This window comes from Maylandia zebra, linkage group LG13 (assembly GCF_041146795.1).
Source record: "Maylandia zebra isolate NMK-2024a linkage group LG13, Mzebra_GT3a, whole genome shotgun sequence".
Classification (NCBI taxonomy): domain Eukaryota; kingdom Metazoa; phylum Chordata; class Actinopteri; order Cichliformes; family Cichlidae; genus Maylandia; species Maylandia zebra.
The window spans coordinates 33,666,681-33,686,514 of NC_135179.1; the positions used below are offsets into that span (position 1 = coordinate 33,666,681).

At 43.8% G+C, this 19,834-nt stretch overlaps 1 protein-coding gene across 4 annotated transcripts in view; it reads right to left on the reverse strand.

Moving 5' to 3' along the window:
• ubr2 (ubiquitin protein ligase E3 component n-recognin 2) overlaps positions 1-19,834 on the reverse strand; it is a 59,328-nt gene that overhangs the window by 17,996 nt on the left and 21,498 nt on the right. For 2 of the 4 annotated variants that reach the window (XM_014413296.3, XM_014413293.3), the window contains exons 5-12: positions 7,440-7,570; positions 7,211-7,349; positions 7,010-7,072; positions 6,663-6,783; positions 6,475-6,582; positions 4,092-4,180; positions 788-886; positions 223-386 (exon numbers count right to left, since the gene is read on the reverse strand). In XM_014413296.3, the coding sequence (XP_014268782.1) occupies positions 223-386; positions 788-886; positions 4,092-4,180; positions 6,475-6,582; positions 6,663-6,783; positions 7,010-7,072; positions 7,211-7,349; positions 7,440-7,570 (914 nt within the window). Of the gene's footprint in view, positions 1-222; positions 387-787; positions 887-954; positions 1,054-4,091; positions 4,181-6,474; positions 6,583-6,662; positions 6,784-7,009; positions 7,073-7,210; positions 7,350-7,439; positions 7,571-19,834 lie in introns of all 4 variants that reach the window. The other 2 variants (XM_014413294.3, XM_014413292.3) reach the window with 1 other exon arrangement.

Sequence of the window (19,834 nt, forward strand, 5' to 3'; positions counted from 1 at the left end):
TGTGAAAGAAGATTCATCAAGCTACAGAACAGGATTCATGGGTACCCTGCATACACAGTGTAGGGTCATCGCACAAGAACCAGTCTCTGTTTAGTCTCCAACTAACCTCTAACTGGCTCTTCATAACCTCTAACTGGCCCTTAACCTCTAACTGGCCCTTAACCTCTAACTGGCTCTTCATAACCTCTAACTGGCTCTTCATAACCTCTAACTGGGGCTCACTTGAGGTCACCAATGAGGCTCTGGACTCTCCCGAACTTGAAGGCCTGCTGGGCGGTGTAGCGGTCGAACTGGAAGCGCCCCTGCGGGTCTCTGTGGCGGAGGTGATCCACAAAGGTCCTGATGATGGTGGTCATCAGGTTCTCCTCCACCATCAGCATCCGGGCCTGCAGAACATTTGAGACCCACACACCAACACACACACACCCCCACACACGTACAGACGTGTCGTTCCTCATGTTCAGTGTTGGGCCTGTTATCATTTCGATCTGTGTTTCTTTGCTTGTGACATTTATTTTGGTGGATTCTGAAGAACTAAACTTTAAAGGTGATTGATCTGATTATTATTAATACTATTATTAATACATAATATATTAATAATAATTATATCTGTTATAATTATTGATTATCAACTAATCAGCTTTCAATGAAACTTCAGGGATGACTTTAGATCATAACATTTTTTCAGTGATGTCTGACATCTGTTCCACCTGAGGGTGAAGCACCCACTTTAAACAACTCAGCCGGTGGGATGACATCTACTCCGGCGGCAGCCACCTGAACTCACCAGTGACGGTACGGTGAACATTTGCACTGACAGGTCAGTGATGGAGAACTCACGGCCGTGGTCGTCTTTCACATAGTCGTTCTGCAAGCGTTCGTAATTCTAGCAGCGGGAGAGAGAGGGGAACACAGAGAGAGAGAGTTGTGTGGAGGTGCAGGAGGAGTACTCACCATGGTCGGGACGGTGAAGAGCTGGACAGACAGCGACGTCACTGACACCACTCGCTCGTGGTCGTCCTCCATAAAATCTGTCTGTAGGCGTCTGTAGTTCTGGAGGGACGACATTTCACCTCTGGGTCAGAGGTCGCTGCTGTCCGCCCAACACCCCACCACCACCCACACACTGACTCCTTTAAAAACCTGTCGCTAAAACTCTGATATTTTTAAGACAGCTCACAAAAGAAAAGTGTATCAAGACTTCTGTTAGTTCTGTAAACCTGACCTTAACACAGCACATGCACAGCAGCGACTGGTTCTTTAATCAAGATCAGCAGCAGCTTTAGGCGATCAGCTCAGCATGACCCATTTTAAATTATTTGTTTCCCACCTGAGGGTTATTTTCAGTCCGAAGACCGATTCCTGTGAATAATATGTGGACATACGTGCTTTGATCACTGAAGTCTTTCTGTCAGTCGACTTTTTAATGATTCATTTTCTAGCTGAGTGATCACCAGCATCTTTAACTTCAGTGAATTTTTATCCTGATATATCATCCTATCCTTCTTCAAATTGAGAACCACCAGTCTGCCAATCCAGAGGTACTGCCCTACATCTCCATGCAACACTGTAGAGACGTGTCCAACACAGCCCTACAACATCTGAGCCTTCAGAAACTCACAGCAAACCTCATCCACCCCAGGGGCTCTGCCATCAAGGAGTCGTTTACCTGCCTCAGTGACCTCGCCTCCAGTGATGGATGACTCACCACCCCCATTTGCTGCTTCCTCTACAGAAGTTGTATCAGTGGGATTAAGGAGGTCCTGGAAGTATTCCTTCCATCGTCCAACTATATCCTCAGTCAGCAGCGCTCTACAGTGCGGGTAGAGCGCTGTAGAGCGCTGCAGTTTGCCAGAATCGCTTTCAAGGAAAGTCATTGACCTTACTGAACTCCTCCCACACCCAAGTTTTTGCTTCAGCCACTGTCTGAATAAGTGTTCCGCTTTACCTTCCAGTACCCATCAGCTGTCTGTGAAGTCCCGCAGGCTAACAAAGGCCAATAGGATTGTTCTTCAGCCTGATGGCTCAGTTGGAAGTAAGAGTTCAAGAGCTCACGGACTGTGCCCGGCATTCACATTGCACTCTCACTATATGTTTAAGTGAGGCAAGCCTGTCCACAGTCCTAACCTACAACCTGATCCAACTCACCACCAGGAGGTGATCAGTTGACACCTCAGCAGCTCTTTTCACCCGTGTATCCAGAATATACACCTGCAGATCCGATGATACGATTACAGCATCGATCATCAACCTAGGGTGTCCCTGCTGCCATGTGCATTTACAGACGCCCTTTGAACATGGTGTTTGTTATAGACAAGTAACAGAACACCACTTGAGATCAGACCAGGCAGGCCGTTCCTCCCAATGACGCCCCTCTAAGTCTCACTGTCAATTGCTCATATGAGTGTTGAGTCTCCAGATGGAGCACCTCGAGCACCCCACCCAAAGACTCCCCAACCTGAAGGTGTCTGGTCTACTGGGAAAAAATCCAACATACAGGGCCCAAGATACCCACATCAACACACTGTCTCTTACCAAAGGCAACTCCAGACTGGAACAGAGTACAGCCCCTCTCTAGGAGACAGGTTCTAGAGCCCAAGCTGTGTGTTGAGGTGAGCCTGACTATATCTAGCCGGTACATCTCAACCTCGCATACTCCTTCTCCACCAGAGGGATGATGTTCCGTGTCCCGAACGCCAAACTCGGGGATCGATCGGTCAGGATCTCTTGCCATTAGCACACACTGCACCAGACCTCTACGGCACCCCATGGGGCTGGTGCAGGCCTACGTCGGGTGTCGGGTGCACCCAGCCGGGCCTTTTGAGCTAAGGCCTGGCCACCTGGCGTTCTCCCATTGGACACACTTCCCAGGCCTGGCTCCAGGACGGGGTCCCAGTAACCGTATCCCAGGCAGGGTGAACTCCCTTGTTGTTAAACTCATAAGGGTCTTTTGAATATCTCTTTGCCTGGTTCCTGACACAGGACCAATTTGCCATGGGAAACCCTACTAGGAGGCAAAAGGCCCTGAGAACATAGCCCTTGGGTTCCCTAGGACAAACAAACTAGTCTACCACACTAAGACAGCAGTTCATGGAGGGGTTAATGTGAGTTATGGCGCTCTTTGACAGGACACACTTTCCAAAGAGAGAAAAACCCCAAATTAATGAGATTTATGGTTTATTTTTGGCAGCGTAACCCCTTTTCTCTGTTGTTTTTGTCTGCTACATGAGCATGAAGGCTCTACACCTCAGGGTTGCTCTGTTCTACTTTGTGATGTCTTGTTGTTACATGTTTTGTTGTTTATATGACACTGTTTAGTAAAGTCTGTTTCAATGAACAAAGTTCACTCCAGAGGATCTTTTTGAGTACTTTGATTTATTTGGATCTAAAAATTCAATCGACACACGACTGGCTGGATGAAGTTTTTCATTTTAGCTGTAAACAAGCCAACAAGGTCATGTGGTGAGGTTTTAGGCTGTTGCACTGAGGAAACAGATGCTGCCAGGGAATCACAGATCATCGAGATTCTACTAGCATAAACCCCCCCAGACTATATAAAGCTCCACAGCTGTCATGGGTGTTCCGATCAGGTATATACACTTACCAGCCACTTTATTAGGTATGCCTGTTCAACAGCTTAATGCAAATATGTAATCAGGCAATCACAGGGCTTCAGCTCAGTGTATTCAGACATGTAGATATCAGACGAGCTGAAGTTCAAAATGAACATCAGATTAATGAAGGAAAGTGATTTAAGAGACTTTAAGCGTGGGATGGTTGTTGGTGTTTCAGACTGCTGATCTGATGTCATGTTCCCACCAACCATGTCTTAAATATGACAGTGAGTTTGCTGTATAAGGGCCTCCACGGTCAAAGATCTCAGTGCAGCAGAGCTCCTCTGTGCTCAGATGGAACAGAAGTTCTCATCATGCCGTGTCCACATGGACCAGCCTCTCTGAGTGTTTCCAGCAGCTTACCAGCAGTGAAGAATTGAAGCAGCTCTTAAAGAAAAAGGAGAACCAACCAGTACCAGCAAGGTGTACCTAATGAAGTGGCTGGCGGGTGTCAGGTATACTGCACAGGTGTGTTACCTTGGCAAATTGGATGGCAAAGATCTTCTTGTACTTGAGGTCCATGAGGAGGCTGTTCATGAGTAGCTGGTGATAGATGTTCCTCGCTCCTGCAAACATGACAGATCAGCTGACCTCAACTTGCTCGCATTTACTTGCAGCTCATCAACTCGCACACCATGAACAAACAGATCAAGGAGACTGCCATGCATCCAAACTTCAGCTAGTTAGAGTGCCTGTCAGTCACATTCAGCGCCAATCGAGAGTTTAAGACCACTTGAAAAATGGCCAAAAATCCTATTTTGCATTGTTGGATCTTCCAAGTTCCAAGTAGAGCTTCAACATGCAGAAACGGGAGTGAGACATAACATGCTTTGAGCATGCAGTTTACTAAAAACAAAACTTATACCAGGGGTCTGCAAACTTTAACACCTAAAGAGCCACTTGGACCCGGTTTCCACGCAAAAGAAAACACTGGGAGCCGCAAATACTTTTTAAAATCTAAAATGAAGATAACACTGTATATATTGTTTGTTTGTTTGTTTTTTTAACCTTTATGCTTTGTGTGAACAACTAAAGTAAGTAAGTAAAGTTTATTTATTAAGCGCTTTTCACAGACAAGCAGTCACAAAGTGCTGTACACAAATATTAAAATAAACAATACAATCAACAGACATTATACACAATGTAAAAGATCAAATGTAAATAATGTAAAGAATATAAAATACGTACAACAAAAGGCTTGTTTGAACAGAAAAGTTTTTAACTGCTTTTTAAAAGAATCCACGGAGCAACTAAGGTGTGTTGCTTATGAAATCCATGAAGTGCTACAGAGAAAATTACCTTTTATTCATGTAATTAACACATTTTGAACTCTTAAAGAAATATAACAAAAGGAAAGCTGAACTAAAATGATCCAGCAAACAAAAACTGTTGTGAGCCGCCCCGCTCATATCGCCTTTGGGCTTTTGGAGCCTTGACCTGACTTTTAAAAAGTAATTGGGAAAAAAAGCTCTATGCTGCTAAAAAAAAATAGATATTTGCAAAATTCTGCTTAAATATGTATTTACCTGGTTAATGTGTGTGGCGGGGTGTGGTCTGCAGCGCCGCTGCAGGGGAGGTGGACTGTAGCGTTGTCCTGCTGATAAACCCAGTGTTTATCACACAGATGAGGGCCCTCAGTCACGAGGACGCTCTCTGCAACATCTGGACATGGCCAGCAGCCATTTGCCACCCCTGCACCTCCTGAAGCTCCGTTGTTCCATTGAAGGAAAAAGCACCCCAGATCATTATGGAGCCCCCTCGCTGTAGGCGTAGTAAACACCTCAGGTGAGACCTGCTTATCATGGCAGTAACACTGCAAACCATCAGGACCATCAAAGTTACATTTGTTCTCATCGTCTAAGGAGCTTGGAAAGAAAAGTGTCTGGACTTCTGGAAGTTGCTTGAAGACGTTTCACCTCTCATCCGAGAAGCTTCTTCAGTTCTAGGGTCAAATGGTGGAGAGTCCCAGATTTAAGCCCTGTGGGAGTAACCCCCCGAGAGGGGACAATGGACCCCCTAATGATCCTCTACCTAATCACATGAGCCAAGGTGTGAAAGAGGCTCATGTGATTAGCTAGAGGACCTTTCAATGTCCCATGTTTGGTCAAAACGGTCAGTTCTGTGGCGTCCATGGAGACGAGGCCTCTGAAGACGTGTTTTGAGGCCGTCTGATGGTTATGGGGCTGCAGTCGGCACCAGGAACGGCCTTAATTTGGGTCGAGGGTTATCCAGTGTCTCGACGGACAGCCAACTGGATCCTCCGGCTCAGTGCTGATGACATTTGTTTGGGTCTTCCACTTGACTTTTGTTCCATAAACCTCAGGATCATTTCAGGAATTCCAAATAACTGTCTCACTGCGTCCCACCTCAGCAGTGACGGTGCTGTGAGAGACCATGCTTATGCAGTTCAACAACCCGACCCCGTTCAAAAAGGGAACATTTGTTTGCCTTTGCCATCAGAACATCATGACAGTGTGACTACCTGACAGGAAATGACAGTGAATCCACATTTGTGCCCAGATTTGTCCTTTTAAAGGCATGTGGCCCGAAACTTTTGATCAGCCGTAAAACAGCCCGTTTCAGTTTGTGTTGTTTTCAATAAACTGCATGCTCAAATGTTTTGTCTCAATCACATTTCTGCATGTTAAAGCTCTAGTTGGAACCTGGTGAAGATCCAACCATGCAAAATATGACTTTTGGCCACTTTTCAAGTGGTCTTAAACATTTAATTGGGACTGTATCTCTGCTGTGTGTCTTTGAAGGACCAACTCACAGATAAACACAAACTGTTTCACATCCGTTGGCTTCACGACCGTGGCCGTTCGAGCGCCATATGACTAGCAGCGGTACGTGCGGTTACCTTTCCACATCTTGGAGTCGTTGAGCATCAGTCGGTCGACAAGCGAGGAGTTCTCTCCCTCTGGACCTTTCTGCAATCCCACCTGACACAGGATCCTCCTCAGGCCATCTAAAACACAGTACACAGTCACCACATGCAGCAGCAGAGACACACACAGAGGAATTGTGGGTAATGAAGTCCACACGTACCAGAGTACTGAATGATCTGACCCAGCCAGCTCAGAGCCTTCAGAGCAAAACACTGATGAGCAACGACAGACGAGTGCATCACCTGAACCCGGAGAGGCTTTGACTGACGGCTGGTGTTTCTCTGAGGGGATAGGATAGGAGGAGGAGCAGAGAAGGAGGTGATGGGGATGTAGGAAGAGGAGGAGGTGAGACATTCTTTGTTTTCTTAAATTGTTGTGATGAGTAAAACCAGAAGGCAGTGAATGTAAATGAGTGCGACATTGAACGTCCCTGAAGCAGGCACCGTCAGCACCCCCCCCACATCAGTTCAAGACTTCCTGTCATTTACCAAACTTGGAAACACTCACCACAATCACGGACTTGGCCTGTTCACAGAACTGGAAGTCTCCATACCGAACCGACTTCCTGCCCTGCGCGCGCACGCACACACACACACACACACACACACAAAACAGATTCTTAGAATAATCACCAGAACATGAAAAACAAGAAGCTCCTTGTCACATTTCTGAGTTCCTATAAGCGTGTTACTGTGTGTGTGTACTGACATCTCGATCCACCGTAGTGGCGAAGCTCACGGCCTCCTTCTGGCTGCAGCTGACAGCTTTCTGCAGCGTGTAGATCACCTGCTCGTACGTGTGCACTTCATCATTGAACAGCATGCAGTAGTAGGTGTCCTCTCGCTCCCTGCAGACACATACACACACACACAGTGTGAACGCTGCAGTATGACGCGTTTACTGTCACGTGTCTCAGGTAAAGGTAGAGTGAGCCTACGGTGGCTGCAGTCCTGTGGGGAGCAGGTCCTCGTGCTCCCAGGTCAGCAGGTCGACGGCATACTTCAGGATGATGAAAAAGACACTGAACGCACGGCCGACCATGTCAGTGGGTAGCTGAGCTACGGGGTCCTGGAAGGACAAACAGCACAGAGTGAGCACTCTGAGAGACAGGGTTACCATCCTAAGCCAGCTCAGTTCACACCAGCCTCTAATCAGTCTCTCACACTCAAACCACAGCTGTGAAGTATGTCTGTGAAGGTTCTCAGTCATCCCTGTCATCATAGTCTAAGAAAGAAAAAGGCATCTGGACTTGTTTAAGTTGCTTGAAGACGTTTCACCTCTCATCTGAGAAGCTTGTTCAGTTCTAGGGTCAAATGGTTTTTCTTTCCAAGCTCCTTAGACCACAGCTGTGAAGATCCTTCTTCCTTCCATCCAACACCGAGTAAAACAACCCACGATTACTGCCACTCAAAAATAAAAATAAAATCCAAACTACAGGATCCAGGGAACGGAGGAAATATTTGCATGGCTGCTTTTATATTCTCTGAAAAGACGCTTAGGAACCTCCTCAAATAGGAACCTCCTTTTAATGTTTTAGTCGGGGAGCTCTCAGAGGACAACTTATCAGCACTCAGGTCTGCTGAAAGTGAATAAGTAAGTAAAGAAATTTTTATACAGCACCTTTCAAGATAAAATCACGAAGTGCTTCACAGAAGCTAAAACATAAAAACAAAAATCAACCAAAAGCAAGTTTAAAAAGAAGAGTTTTTAGCTGTTTTTTAAAAGAGACCACTGAGTCCACAGATCTCAGGCTCAAAGGGAGAGAGTTCCACAGTCTGGGGGCCACAGTTACAAAAGCTCTGTCGCCTTTTGTTTTCAGCCTCGTGTGCTCGACAACCAGCAAGCCCTGATCACATGACCTCAGAGACCTGTGGATGTACGGATGTAAAACATCACTGATGTATGTTGGTGCTTGTCCATGTAGAGCCCTGAATGTCAAAATCATAATCTTAAAGTGGACTCTGAATATTATGGGGAGCTAGTGCAGCTATATCAGCAGGGGTGTGGCATTACTTGGAAGGCTTGGTCTGAAGCTTTGCTGCAGCATTCTGAGCACCCTGCAGATATTTCAAAGAGGCATTACATAAACAGGTGAACAAGGAATTACAATAGTCCAAACGAGATGAGACAAATGCATGAATGATTATTTCCAGTTCAGAGCGTGACTCAATGGTACTCAGCTTAGCAATGTTTCTTAAATGGTAAAAACAGGAGCAGACCAGAGATTTAACATGAGCCTCCAAAGTCAGAGCTGTCAAAAGTTACATCAAGGCTCCTGATAGAAGGTTTGGAAAATGAAGCAAGAGGGCCTAAATTTTCCACTACCAAGGGCACAAATTTATCAGGAACACAAACAAGGACTTTAGTTTTCTCCTCATTAAGTTGAAGAAAGTTATCAGCCTCCAACCTCTCATGGAGTCTATGCACCTATGCAAGATCTGTAGTTTGGAAACATCATGTGGCTTAAAAGAGATATACAACTGAATATCATCTGCATAGCAGTGATACGAAATGTCCTTGTGCTAAGAAGGTCCTGAAGAGAGAGTATATACAACAAAAAACAATAAGGGTCCCAACACAGAACCTTGTGGCACACCATAGGCAAGACAAGTGGAGGAGGACCTGAACTTAGAGCTAGCCATAGAGAAGGATCGTTCACACAAACAAGACCCCGATATACCCATCCAGCGTCTCAGCCTATGTAACAAAATGTGACGGTACCAAAGGCACAGGTCAGGTCCAACATCAGCAAGACATCAAAATGTCACTGGACACTCTAAAGAAGTGCAGTTTCAATAGAGTGAGCGCTACGAAAGTCAGATTGGAATTTATCGAGAATGTTGTATTTATCTAAATCAGCTGTGAACTGCTTAGAAACAACTTTTTCTAAAATCTTAGCGATGAATGATAGTTTTAAATTTGGTCTACAACTGCTAAGCAGAGAAGTGTCAAGCTTGGGGTTGTTGTTGTTTTTTTTAACAGTGGGTGAATAACAGCATTCTTACAATAAACAGGGACCTGACCAGAAACCAGTGAGGCATTGATAATTGTAAGCACACAGGGACCAATAAACTGAAAGACATTTTTAAACAAAGATCCAGGTAAAATATCAAGAGAGCAGGAGGACGCTTTCATTGAATCAACTAACTTGACAGCTCAGGTAAGGACACAGGTAAAAATCTTTCTAAAATAGCAGGCCTAGCTTGAGTTGAAGCTGACAACAGAGACACAGAAGGAGAGACATTGTTCCTCACATTGTCTTTCTTTGTTGAAAAAGTCAGTAAAGACACTAGCTCTGAGAAATAGGCAGCCCTCGCATCTTGAACTGAAGAGTTAAAAGAAACTAAAAGGTCCTTTAAATAAAAGAGATGGACATGCAAACGAGTTTTCCTCCATAAACGCTCAACCTTACGGCAGCAACGCTTTAAACAGCAAATGCTGTCATTTATCCAGGGGGACAACTTTGAAACCGGAGCTAGTCTAGTTTAAACAGGACAAACATTGTCTAAAATAGAAAGACAAAGATTATTAAAAACATTTGTTAATAAATCAAAATTATAGGAAGGTAAGACTAAATAAAAAACATCAGAAATTTTGGCAGCAGTAGAGGAATTTAAGATGCGAGAGCTAACCACATGTTGAACAGGAGAGAGGGACAGATGGAAAGACAAGTTAAAAAGAATACAACGATGGTCCAAAATAAAAATGTCCTCAGTACAAAAAAAATCACTGTTTAAACCTAAAGTATAAACAAGGCCCAGTGTGTGTCCTTTGGTGTTAGTGGGACCAGACACATGCTGTGTAAAATGAAAAGAATCCATGACGCTAAGGAAACCTCTGGCAAAGAGGTCAGAGTCATCGTCAATGTGTATATTAAAATCCCCGACTGTAACCAGTCTGAACAGCTTCAAGGTGGAGGATAAAAAGTCACTGAACACCTTTAAAACTGACCATTTAGACCAGGTAGACGATACACTACAGCACAGTAACACAGATCTTTATCTCCAATTTTAACCAGCTGTAATTCAAATGATGAAAAATGTCGGACCATTACTGAGCGACAGTCAAACCGGCTTCCAAACACTGCAGTGAGATGACCTCCTTGACCGGACGTCCAAGGCTGGCTGATGAAGGAGTACCCGCCCGGGCAAAGCTCGATGAGGGATGAGTACTCACCATCGCACTGCCAGGTTTCAGTTAGAAATAAGAAATCCAGGTTTTTTTTGGAAAGAATAAAATTGTTCAACAAGAACGTTTTATTTGTCATTGATTGGGCATTAAAGAGCGCCATGCTCTGCGAGGTAGAAGTTGAATCATTAACAGAAATGGCCCAAATTAGGGAACATAAAAACTGAAGCTTTGATCCGCGACCTTTGTAAATTCCACTCACTGTGTGGACAGAAGGCCAAACAACTGGAAAGTCTGTATAAACACTCCTGAGGTAGCATAGTCTCACAGGTCCAGGCCCTACATAATCAAGCAGGGACAAGGAAGAAAAATGCCCCTCCGTACAAACTGTCTGACCACAGGTGACTCAGCGTCGCTTACCAGCTAATCCTCGCTTCAGAAAACTCTAAGTTTCACCTGAACACTTGCTCTCTGGAGAATGACGTGAACATTAAACTGAGAATAATCAAATGGATTGAAACATGCAGAAAAGTTTAAATACATCGAACAGATGATCGAGGTCAAAGGAGCGACTCACGTTCAGACTGAGCACCGGGGGGGGGGGAACAGACAGATGGGGTCATGTCATCAGCTCTGCTCAATTTGCTTGATTTTCTAATTCTGTTCACGGCAGGAAGGTTTATACTTAACAATAATTTAAAAAACATTAAGTCAGACCGACGGACAGAGCCACAGATGGTTAAGGTGCTAACATACCGTCCACAATGCCGTCATCACACAGAGGCAGCCGTTTGTACCTGCGGGCACTTCACAAAGAGCCACTGTGGTATTCTTCTAAATGAAACATGTTGCCATGCCGACAATATCACGTCACACGCACTGATGACGAGGAGAACAAGCCAAGAGTTTGTCGAGTGTTTATCATATCGCACTGGCCACAACAGACTCATAGAAAATCCTCAGCATTTTCTGGCAGATGTTGAAGGACCTCAGTCGCCTCAAAAAATAGAGACGACTCTGGCCCTTCCTGTAAAGTGCTGTGGTGTTTTTAGCCCAGTCCAGTTTATTGTCAATGTGTACTCCAAGGTATTTATAGTCCTCCACAATGTCCACACTGACCCCCTGGATTGAAACAGGGGTCAAGTGTTTCCTGGTCTTCCTGAAGTCCACGATCAGTTCCTTGGTCTTTGCCACGTTGAGCTGCAGATGATTCTGCTCACACACGTGACAAAGGAGTCGACCACAGCCCGGTACTCTGTCTCATCATCCCTGCTGATGCATCCAACCACCGCAGAGTCATCAGAAAACTTCTGAAGATGGAGGTCTCTGTGCAGTGGCTGAAGTCTGTGGTGTAGAGGGTGAAGAGGAAGGGGGAGAGGACAGTCCCCTGTGGTGCCCCTGTGTTGCTGATTACCTTGTCACACTCACTGTGGGAGACGTACATATTGTGGTCTTCCTGTCAGGTAATCAACAATCCAGGACACCAGAGAAGCATCCACCTGCATCGCTGCTAACTTATCACCCAGGAGGGTCGGCCTGATGGCGTTGAAAGCACTAGAAAAGTCAAAAAACATGACCCTCACAGTGCTCGCCGGCTGGTCCAGATGGGTGTAGACACGATTGAGCAGGTAGATGATGGCGTCCTCAGTTCCGAGACGAGGCTGATAAGCGAACTGAAGGGGATCCAGATGTGGTCTTACTATGGGTCGCAGCTGGTCCAGGATGAGCCTTTCCAGGGTCTTCATGATGTGAGAGGTCAGTGCCACGGGCCTGTAATCCTGGGGGCCACTGGGACGTGGCGTCTTTGGTACAGGGACGAGGCATGATGTCTTCCACATCACCGGGACCCTCTGCAGACTCAGACTCAGCATAAACAGTTTATGAAAGACTCCACACAGCTGGGGGGCACAGGTCTTGAGGACGAGGGGACTCACTCCGTCTGGTCCAGCAGACTTGCCTGAGTGAAGTCTCCTCATTTGCATCTCAACCTGGTATAGGGCTTTGGAGCGTGATGTCACAGGGGTGGGCGTGGAAAGGATTTTGGCCCGATCCGCCATTTTGGGGGTCTAGCGCAAGTGAAAAGGGAGCGAAGGCACACACAACAGCCATGGTTCGTATTTGCTGTGTGGTCGGCTGCAATGTACGATCACACGACCGGCAAGAGAATAAGGTTGAAAATGGTTTATCTTTTCATTCTTTCCCAACCTGGAAGCAACATGAGGCAGCTCGTGTATCGATGTTACCAAACGAAGGCATCTAGCCTGGATAGCAGCTGTGAGACGAGCTGATATCCAGTTCTCTTCCATCTCCAAATATCTGTTGGTGCTCCATACATTTTCATTCCGGTAAGTTCTAAATATGTTCACTCTTTATAGCCTATTAGTTTTATTTTCAATGCGCTCTGAGCTCATAGCAAATTAGAACAAACATCCTACTGAGTGATTTTGCAGAACTACCTTCTATTTATAGAGTTGCTAATTATTTGGCATTATTGCAGCAAACCAACCTATGAAATGGATGAAACATCGTGACTGGGTTCCAGCGCTACACAAGGGACCTGCTTCAAACATACCACCATGCCAATCAGATTACTTCTTCCATGTGAGGGTGAAGAGGTGACCCTCCTGGATAAGATGGTGAAGGTTTGCTGCGTTTTGGTGAACAGTGTGATAATAAAACCAGGGAAGAATGAAACCTGCTCCTGTTAAACGTTCTTAAGTATTGTGCTGTTAAAATTGCTGTATTTTTTCAAAAGATACAGTAAATAAAGTAATGTTAGTAGTGGGTGATATCATGTAAACACTCATGATTTTGTGTAAACATTTTGTCATTTGTAAACTATAAATGACATGGATTCTACACTGTAACTGATGTGATGTTCTATAAGGTGGTTTTAATAAAAAAAAAAAAAAAAAAAAAAAAAAAAAAGGCAAAAATTAGTTTGTTTCTTTATTCAACTTTTGAACAGTGGGACTCAGTCAGTACATATTCAGTAAATGTACATATACATATATAGTACATATTCAGTAAATGCAAATTATTTACACAGCAGTGCACTACAGGCATAAATCTAGACCCCTAGATAAAACATTATGGGTCATTCCCACAACCCACAGCTTTACTGTGTTCCAGCAAAGTATCCAATAGCAGTGACGACTCCTCCAAAGTAGCAGGTGGGATTTTTCTGTTTTGAGGACGGCTCCTTTTACCTGTCACTACAGATGGTCTGTGTATGTTTTGATCAAGAGCCTTTTTTGGGCAGCTGAAGAGGAGACGTCTATCTTATGGCCAACCTCTGGCTGTATCTTGGTCACATTACCCAGCAAAACCCAGTATGCAGGTTCATCTGTAACAGTCCTGGTGCCATGGATCAGCACTGTTGCTTCTACATTAAACAGAAGAGCAGTGACGTGGGTGCAGGTCTCCGCGACTCCAGCCTTACAGGTGCAGTGGGCGGCTTCAACCTTCCCTGTGATGCTCACAGTGACCCATGGCTGCAATGCTGGTTCATTCAGTCTTTGAGAGTGCAGGACCTGAAACACACACAGACAAAGTTCATTTAAAGACAAGAACTATGAGCCAAGGCCGACGTAAATGTGTTTTATCTACTTTATCATAAATGTAACAAAGTGTTTAGAAAGTTAGCACATACATGTCATTTTTCATTTCTTTATGTGTCCATCTATAGAACGCTGCAGGTTATAGTGTAAATCTGCCTGCAGAAAATGAACCTAAAGTATGTAATGCAAGGATGTCATCACTTTAGAGATGGAGAAAGCATAAAGTGACAATTATGAATCACTTAATATGATAAGGAGATTCTGCAGGTCATTAATCAATGTATAAAATTAAAATAAAATGTATTTTTAGTGACACAGGACACAAACATGGAAGCAAGATGTATAATTAGGATTATTTATAATAAATATGAATAAATTAGTGCAATTTCTTTAACCATAAAGAACAACAATCCTTCAGGACAATGTCACATCAATGCACTGAACTCACTATGTTATCCATCTAACAGCCTCCACATGTTCTCACTGTAATTTCCCCTCATGAATGAATTTGTGCTGCACTAATGTGAATGTTTGCAGGGAAATCAAACGCATTTCACTCGCAGTACTCAAGCTGACTTACCTTTGTTTGAATGACGACTTGTACGCGCTGACTCCACAGACAAGGTCAGGCTACGTCAGTAGCGGTTGGTCTTCAGGGTTTCTACTCCACGGCCGTATTTCATACGGGTCCACATTTCCAATGCACGCTCTTTTCTGCAAGTACCGCTGCTTCGCCTCTGGACGCAATCGGTCTCTATACAGTTCATTCTCTTTTGAGCTGCTTTTAAGCATCTTTCTTGTAGTCGTCGTTCCAACACAGTGTGTTTGTGTTGATTCGTAGACCCCGAAAATGGCGCTGCGCTCCCATAATGCATTGCGGCGTGACGTCAACTCCAAAGCCCTATTGAGTGAAGGTGATGGGTGGGGTGTCAGGAATCTCACAGGAGGCAACATGTGAAGAGAGAGGCTGGCACAGTGGTGTGGCTCTGGGTTCCAGGCTGACTGCAGGTGAGGTTGTGGGGGTGGGAGCAGACACTGTGGTGTCGAATCTATTGAAAAACAGATTCAACTCGTCGGCTCTATTCTCACCTCCCTCAGCTCCCCTGCTGTTGGTTGGCCTGAATCCAGTGATGGTCTTCATGCCCCTCCACACCTCTCTCATGCTGTTCTGCTGGAGTTTCCACTCCAGCTTCCTCCTGTAATTGTCCTTAGCCTCTCTGATCTTGTCCTTTAGTAACACCTGGACCTTCCTCACCTCTTTGTTGCCCCCTCTGAAAGCCCTCTTCTTGTTGTTGAGGAGGGCTTTGATGTTCTTAGTCACCCACGGCTTGTTATTTGGGTAACAATGAACAGTCTGAGCTGGAACAATGGAGTCTGTGCAGAAAGTTATGTAGCCTGTGATACACTCAGTAAGCCCATTGATGTCCTCGGCGTGAGGCTCACAGAGTGTTTCCCAGTCGGTCACCTCAAAACAGCCCTGTAGTTCCGCTATTGCCTCCTCTGACCACCTCCTAACAGTCCTGGTGGTCACAGGTTCCCTCCTCACAATTGGCACATAGCGGGGGGTGAGGTGAATCAGGTTATGATCTGACCTACCAAGTCAGATCATAACCTGATTCACCTAAAATTCATTTAAAGGCTGTAAGACATATTTAATGAAAATAAGGTAAAGCAACTTAAACACAATTTAAAGGACATAACAGCCATAACTGAAACTTCCAAATGAACATGATGGGTGCCAGACAGACAGAGCCAGAGCAAGACAGCTGGTTCAGTCAAGGTGTCTTTATATACACTGGGACTGGCCTTCTCAGGTGTGCTGCATCTATAATTGGGTCAGCTCCACCTACCTGCAAGAAACAGGTAACAGAAAAACCAAAACACAAGGCCAGCCCACAGCCCACAGAGCAGCTATCTGAACGCTACTCCAACAGAGGTCGATTATCTTGTTAATAATTTCACCTCCTCACTACGTACAACTCTGGATACTGTAGCTCAGGGCTGCCCAATCCCAGTCCTCAAGAGCTACTATCCTGCAGCTTTTAGATGCATCCCTACTCCAACACAGCTGAATCAAATGGTTTGATTACCTCTTCAGCATGCCATCATGTTTGGCAAAGGCCTGATAACGAGCCATTCATTTGATTCAGGTGTGTGGGAACAAGGATGCATCTAAAAGCTGCAGGACGGTAGCTCTCGAGGACCGGGATTGGGCACCCCTGCTGTAGCTCCTGTGAAAACTAAGGTCTCAAATCAGAAGTACCTGACTCTGTGGTATAATTCTCAAACACGTACCCTAAAGCAGATGACTCGTAAGCTGGAGAGGAAATGGCGTGTCCCAAATTCAGAGGATCATCATTTAGCCTGGAGAAATAGTTTGCTGCTTTATAAGAAAGCCCTCCGCAAAGCCAGAACATCTTACTATTCATCACTGATTGAAGAAAATAAGAACAACCCCAGGTTTCTCTTCAGCTCTGTAGCCAGTCTGACAAAAAGTCAGAGCTCTGTTGAGCCAACCATCCCTTTAACATTAACTAGTAATGACTTCATGAACTTCTTCACAAATAAAATGTTTTTTTTTTTTATTACTTAGCTTTTAATAAAGGTTTTACATATTTTTACAACAGAAAAGGAAAACAACAAACAACCGAAAACAACAATAACAAAACAAGCAGTTGACTGAAAAGCACAGCTTTTTCCCACAAAGCAATTCTGGCAGTGAGAACATGACTTTATATTCATGAATTGACAGCAGATCTACAGATGTAAGAGCAGCCTAGGAGAGGCATACAGAGGTTTATATAGATGTATATGTGTGTGTGTATTTATATAGAGTAGGCACAAACAGGAGAAAGAAAAAATAAATTAAATTTAAAAACAAAAAACAAAACAAACAACATTCTAATTTCGGATATATTTCAACCACTTGTACCATCTTGTGGTATAAATATTAGCCTGCAGTCTTAACAAAAAGGTACGTTTTTCCATTTTATGAATCTCCTCAACAATGCTCAACCAGTCGTCCAGAACAGGGGGGTCAGTACAGAGCCACTTACGAGTAATTGCTTTTTTTGCTGCAGCAGTAAGAATCTTCAGGAGATATTTGTCATTGCTTGTTAATTCTTCGGGTAGGTCTCCTAAATAAAATGTTATGACAGGCCGTTGTTTTGATTTAAAGCCTATAGTCTGTTCTATCTTTGATATAACATCTTCCCAAAATTTTTCGACACGACCAGAATATGTGGGTATGGTTTGCAACAGTTTCCCCACAGCTCCTCCAGCATGAAGAATTTCACCGTGTTTGTTGTTTTGGTGTTATGAAAAATCGTACCAGATTTTTCCAACTAAATTCTCGCCAGTATGCAGAGGATGAGGTTGAACTGGCAGTCTCACACATATTGTCCCATTGCTCAGAAGTTATAACTGAGGACAACTCTCTCTCCCATCTTTCCTTTATATACAGTAAGCTGTTGAGGTTCCCCTACTTTTCAATATGCCCTGGTAGAGTTTAGAGATAACTGACTTGCAGCCCTTATAATATGTTTGTGAAATCAGATTAATTATTTCATTGGGTTGTGTATTAATTTCTTTAGTCACTTTTGAGGATAAATACTGCCGTAATTGTAGGTATCTGAAAAAAAAATCCCTTTTTCCTAGTTCATATTTTTCTTGTAATGTTTGGAAACTTTGCAGGCCATTCTTATCCAGTATTTTACAGTATACATTAATGCCTTTATGCGACCAATTCTTAAATTGTAAATCCAATTGGTTTGGTTTAAACTCAGAGTCATAAGCCACCCACTTAAGTACTTGAATGTGGTTCCTTAGATTTAGTTCCTTCACTATCTCAAACCAGATAAGCAATGTAAAAGATGTGAAAGGGTTCAGTTCTTTCTGGTGGGCTCTTGCCAGCTTCCGATCTCCTATCAAGGCTTGTATTGGAATGACCCCACGCATATTCTCAATGTCTTTCCATCGGGCCCCATAAGTGTCAACATACCATTGTATAATTATTTTGAGTTGAGCAGCAAGGTAGTAATCCCTGAGACTTGGGAGGGAGAAGCCGCCTTTATCTTTATGGAATAATAATGTGCTATATTTAATTCTAGGTTTCCGCCCCCTCCAAATAAATCAAGATATTTGTTTGTCCCAGACATGGAACTGAGATTTGGGGATTTTGATAGGCAGAGACATAAACAGATACAGTAGTCTGGGTAGGACTGACATTTTAATGACCTCCATTCTCGCGCTAAAATCAAAAACAAGTGTTGACCATTGAGTGAGGTCCTCTTTAATCTTTTGGCTCACGGGTTCAAAGTTTTTTTTTTTATACAAGTCTACTAACGATTTAGTCAGCCATACTCCTAAATATCTAATTGCTTTCAGAGACCAATCAACAGAAAAAAATAATAATTTAACCTCATTCAACAGGCTATAGTTAAAACTCAAAATTTGTGTTTTTCCTATGTTGAGTTTTTAACCAGAATACATCCCAAACCTTCCCAGCAAATCTAAAAGGGTCCGGATGGACTGGTCTGGATTCGACAAGTACAAGAGGACATCATCAGCATATAGTGCTATTTTATGTTCTCTTGAATTAACTACGACCCCATGAACACTATTATTTTCTCTTATTGCTTGTGCTAAAGGTTCAATGTAAAGAGCGAAAAGAGTCGGAGACAAGGGACAACCTTGACGAGTAGATCTTTCCAACTTTACACGGTCCGTGACTCGTCCATTTATCTTGATTCTCGCGGTAGGCATTAAATATAATGTCTTAATACTGTTAATGGAGTTTTCAGCAAAACCAAACCTTTCTAAGACCAAGAACAAATACGACCAGCTGACACAATCAAAGGCCTTTTCGGCATCCAGACTAATTAGTACCGCTTTATGATTATTTTCTCTTACATTATTGATTATGTGGAGAGAGCGTCTTATGTTGTCTTGGATTTGCCGGCCCCCAACAAATCCAGTTTGATCTTCATCAATCAAATCTGGGATGAACGAGTTTAGCCTATTAGATATAATTGAGGCATAAAGCTTATAATCTTGGTTTAGGACTGATATCGGCCTATATGAGCTGCACAGCATTTTATTCTTACCGTCTTTAGGTATAATTGTTATGATTGCCTCAAACCATGATGGGGGTGGGGCGGGGGGGTGGACATATTCTCTAATGTCCAGTTCAATGACCTTAGCAAAACTGGAAGCACCTCCACCTCAAATGCTTTATACCACTCAGCCGGCAGGCCGTCTGTACCTGGTGTTTTGTTATTTTTTAGTTTCTTTAAGGCCATTTCCAGTTCTTCTTTCTGAATCTGTTTGGTTAGGCATTCATTTTGACACTCGCCAATTGATGGCAAATCTAATGAATTAAGAAACATTTTCATATCTTCTGTATTGGCTTGTGCAGGTTGTGCGTATAACATTTTGTAATAGGTTTGGAATGCCAAGTCAATTCCTTCCAGGTCACTTTGTAATTTCCCAGTTTGGGGACCAAGGACTGAGCACATAGAATGCGTCATTTGCCTTTTACGAAGTTTTCTAGCAAGTAATTTTGTTGCCCTTGGCCCAGTTTCATAATATGATTGCCTCATAAATTTGTATTTTTTCTCTTCTTCTTCCTGATATATATCAAGAA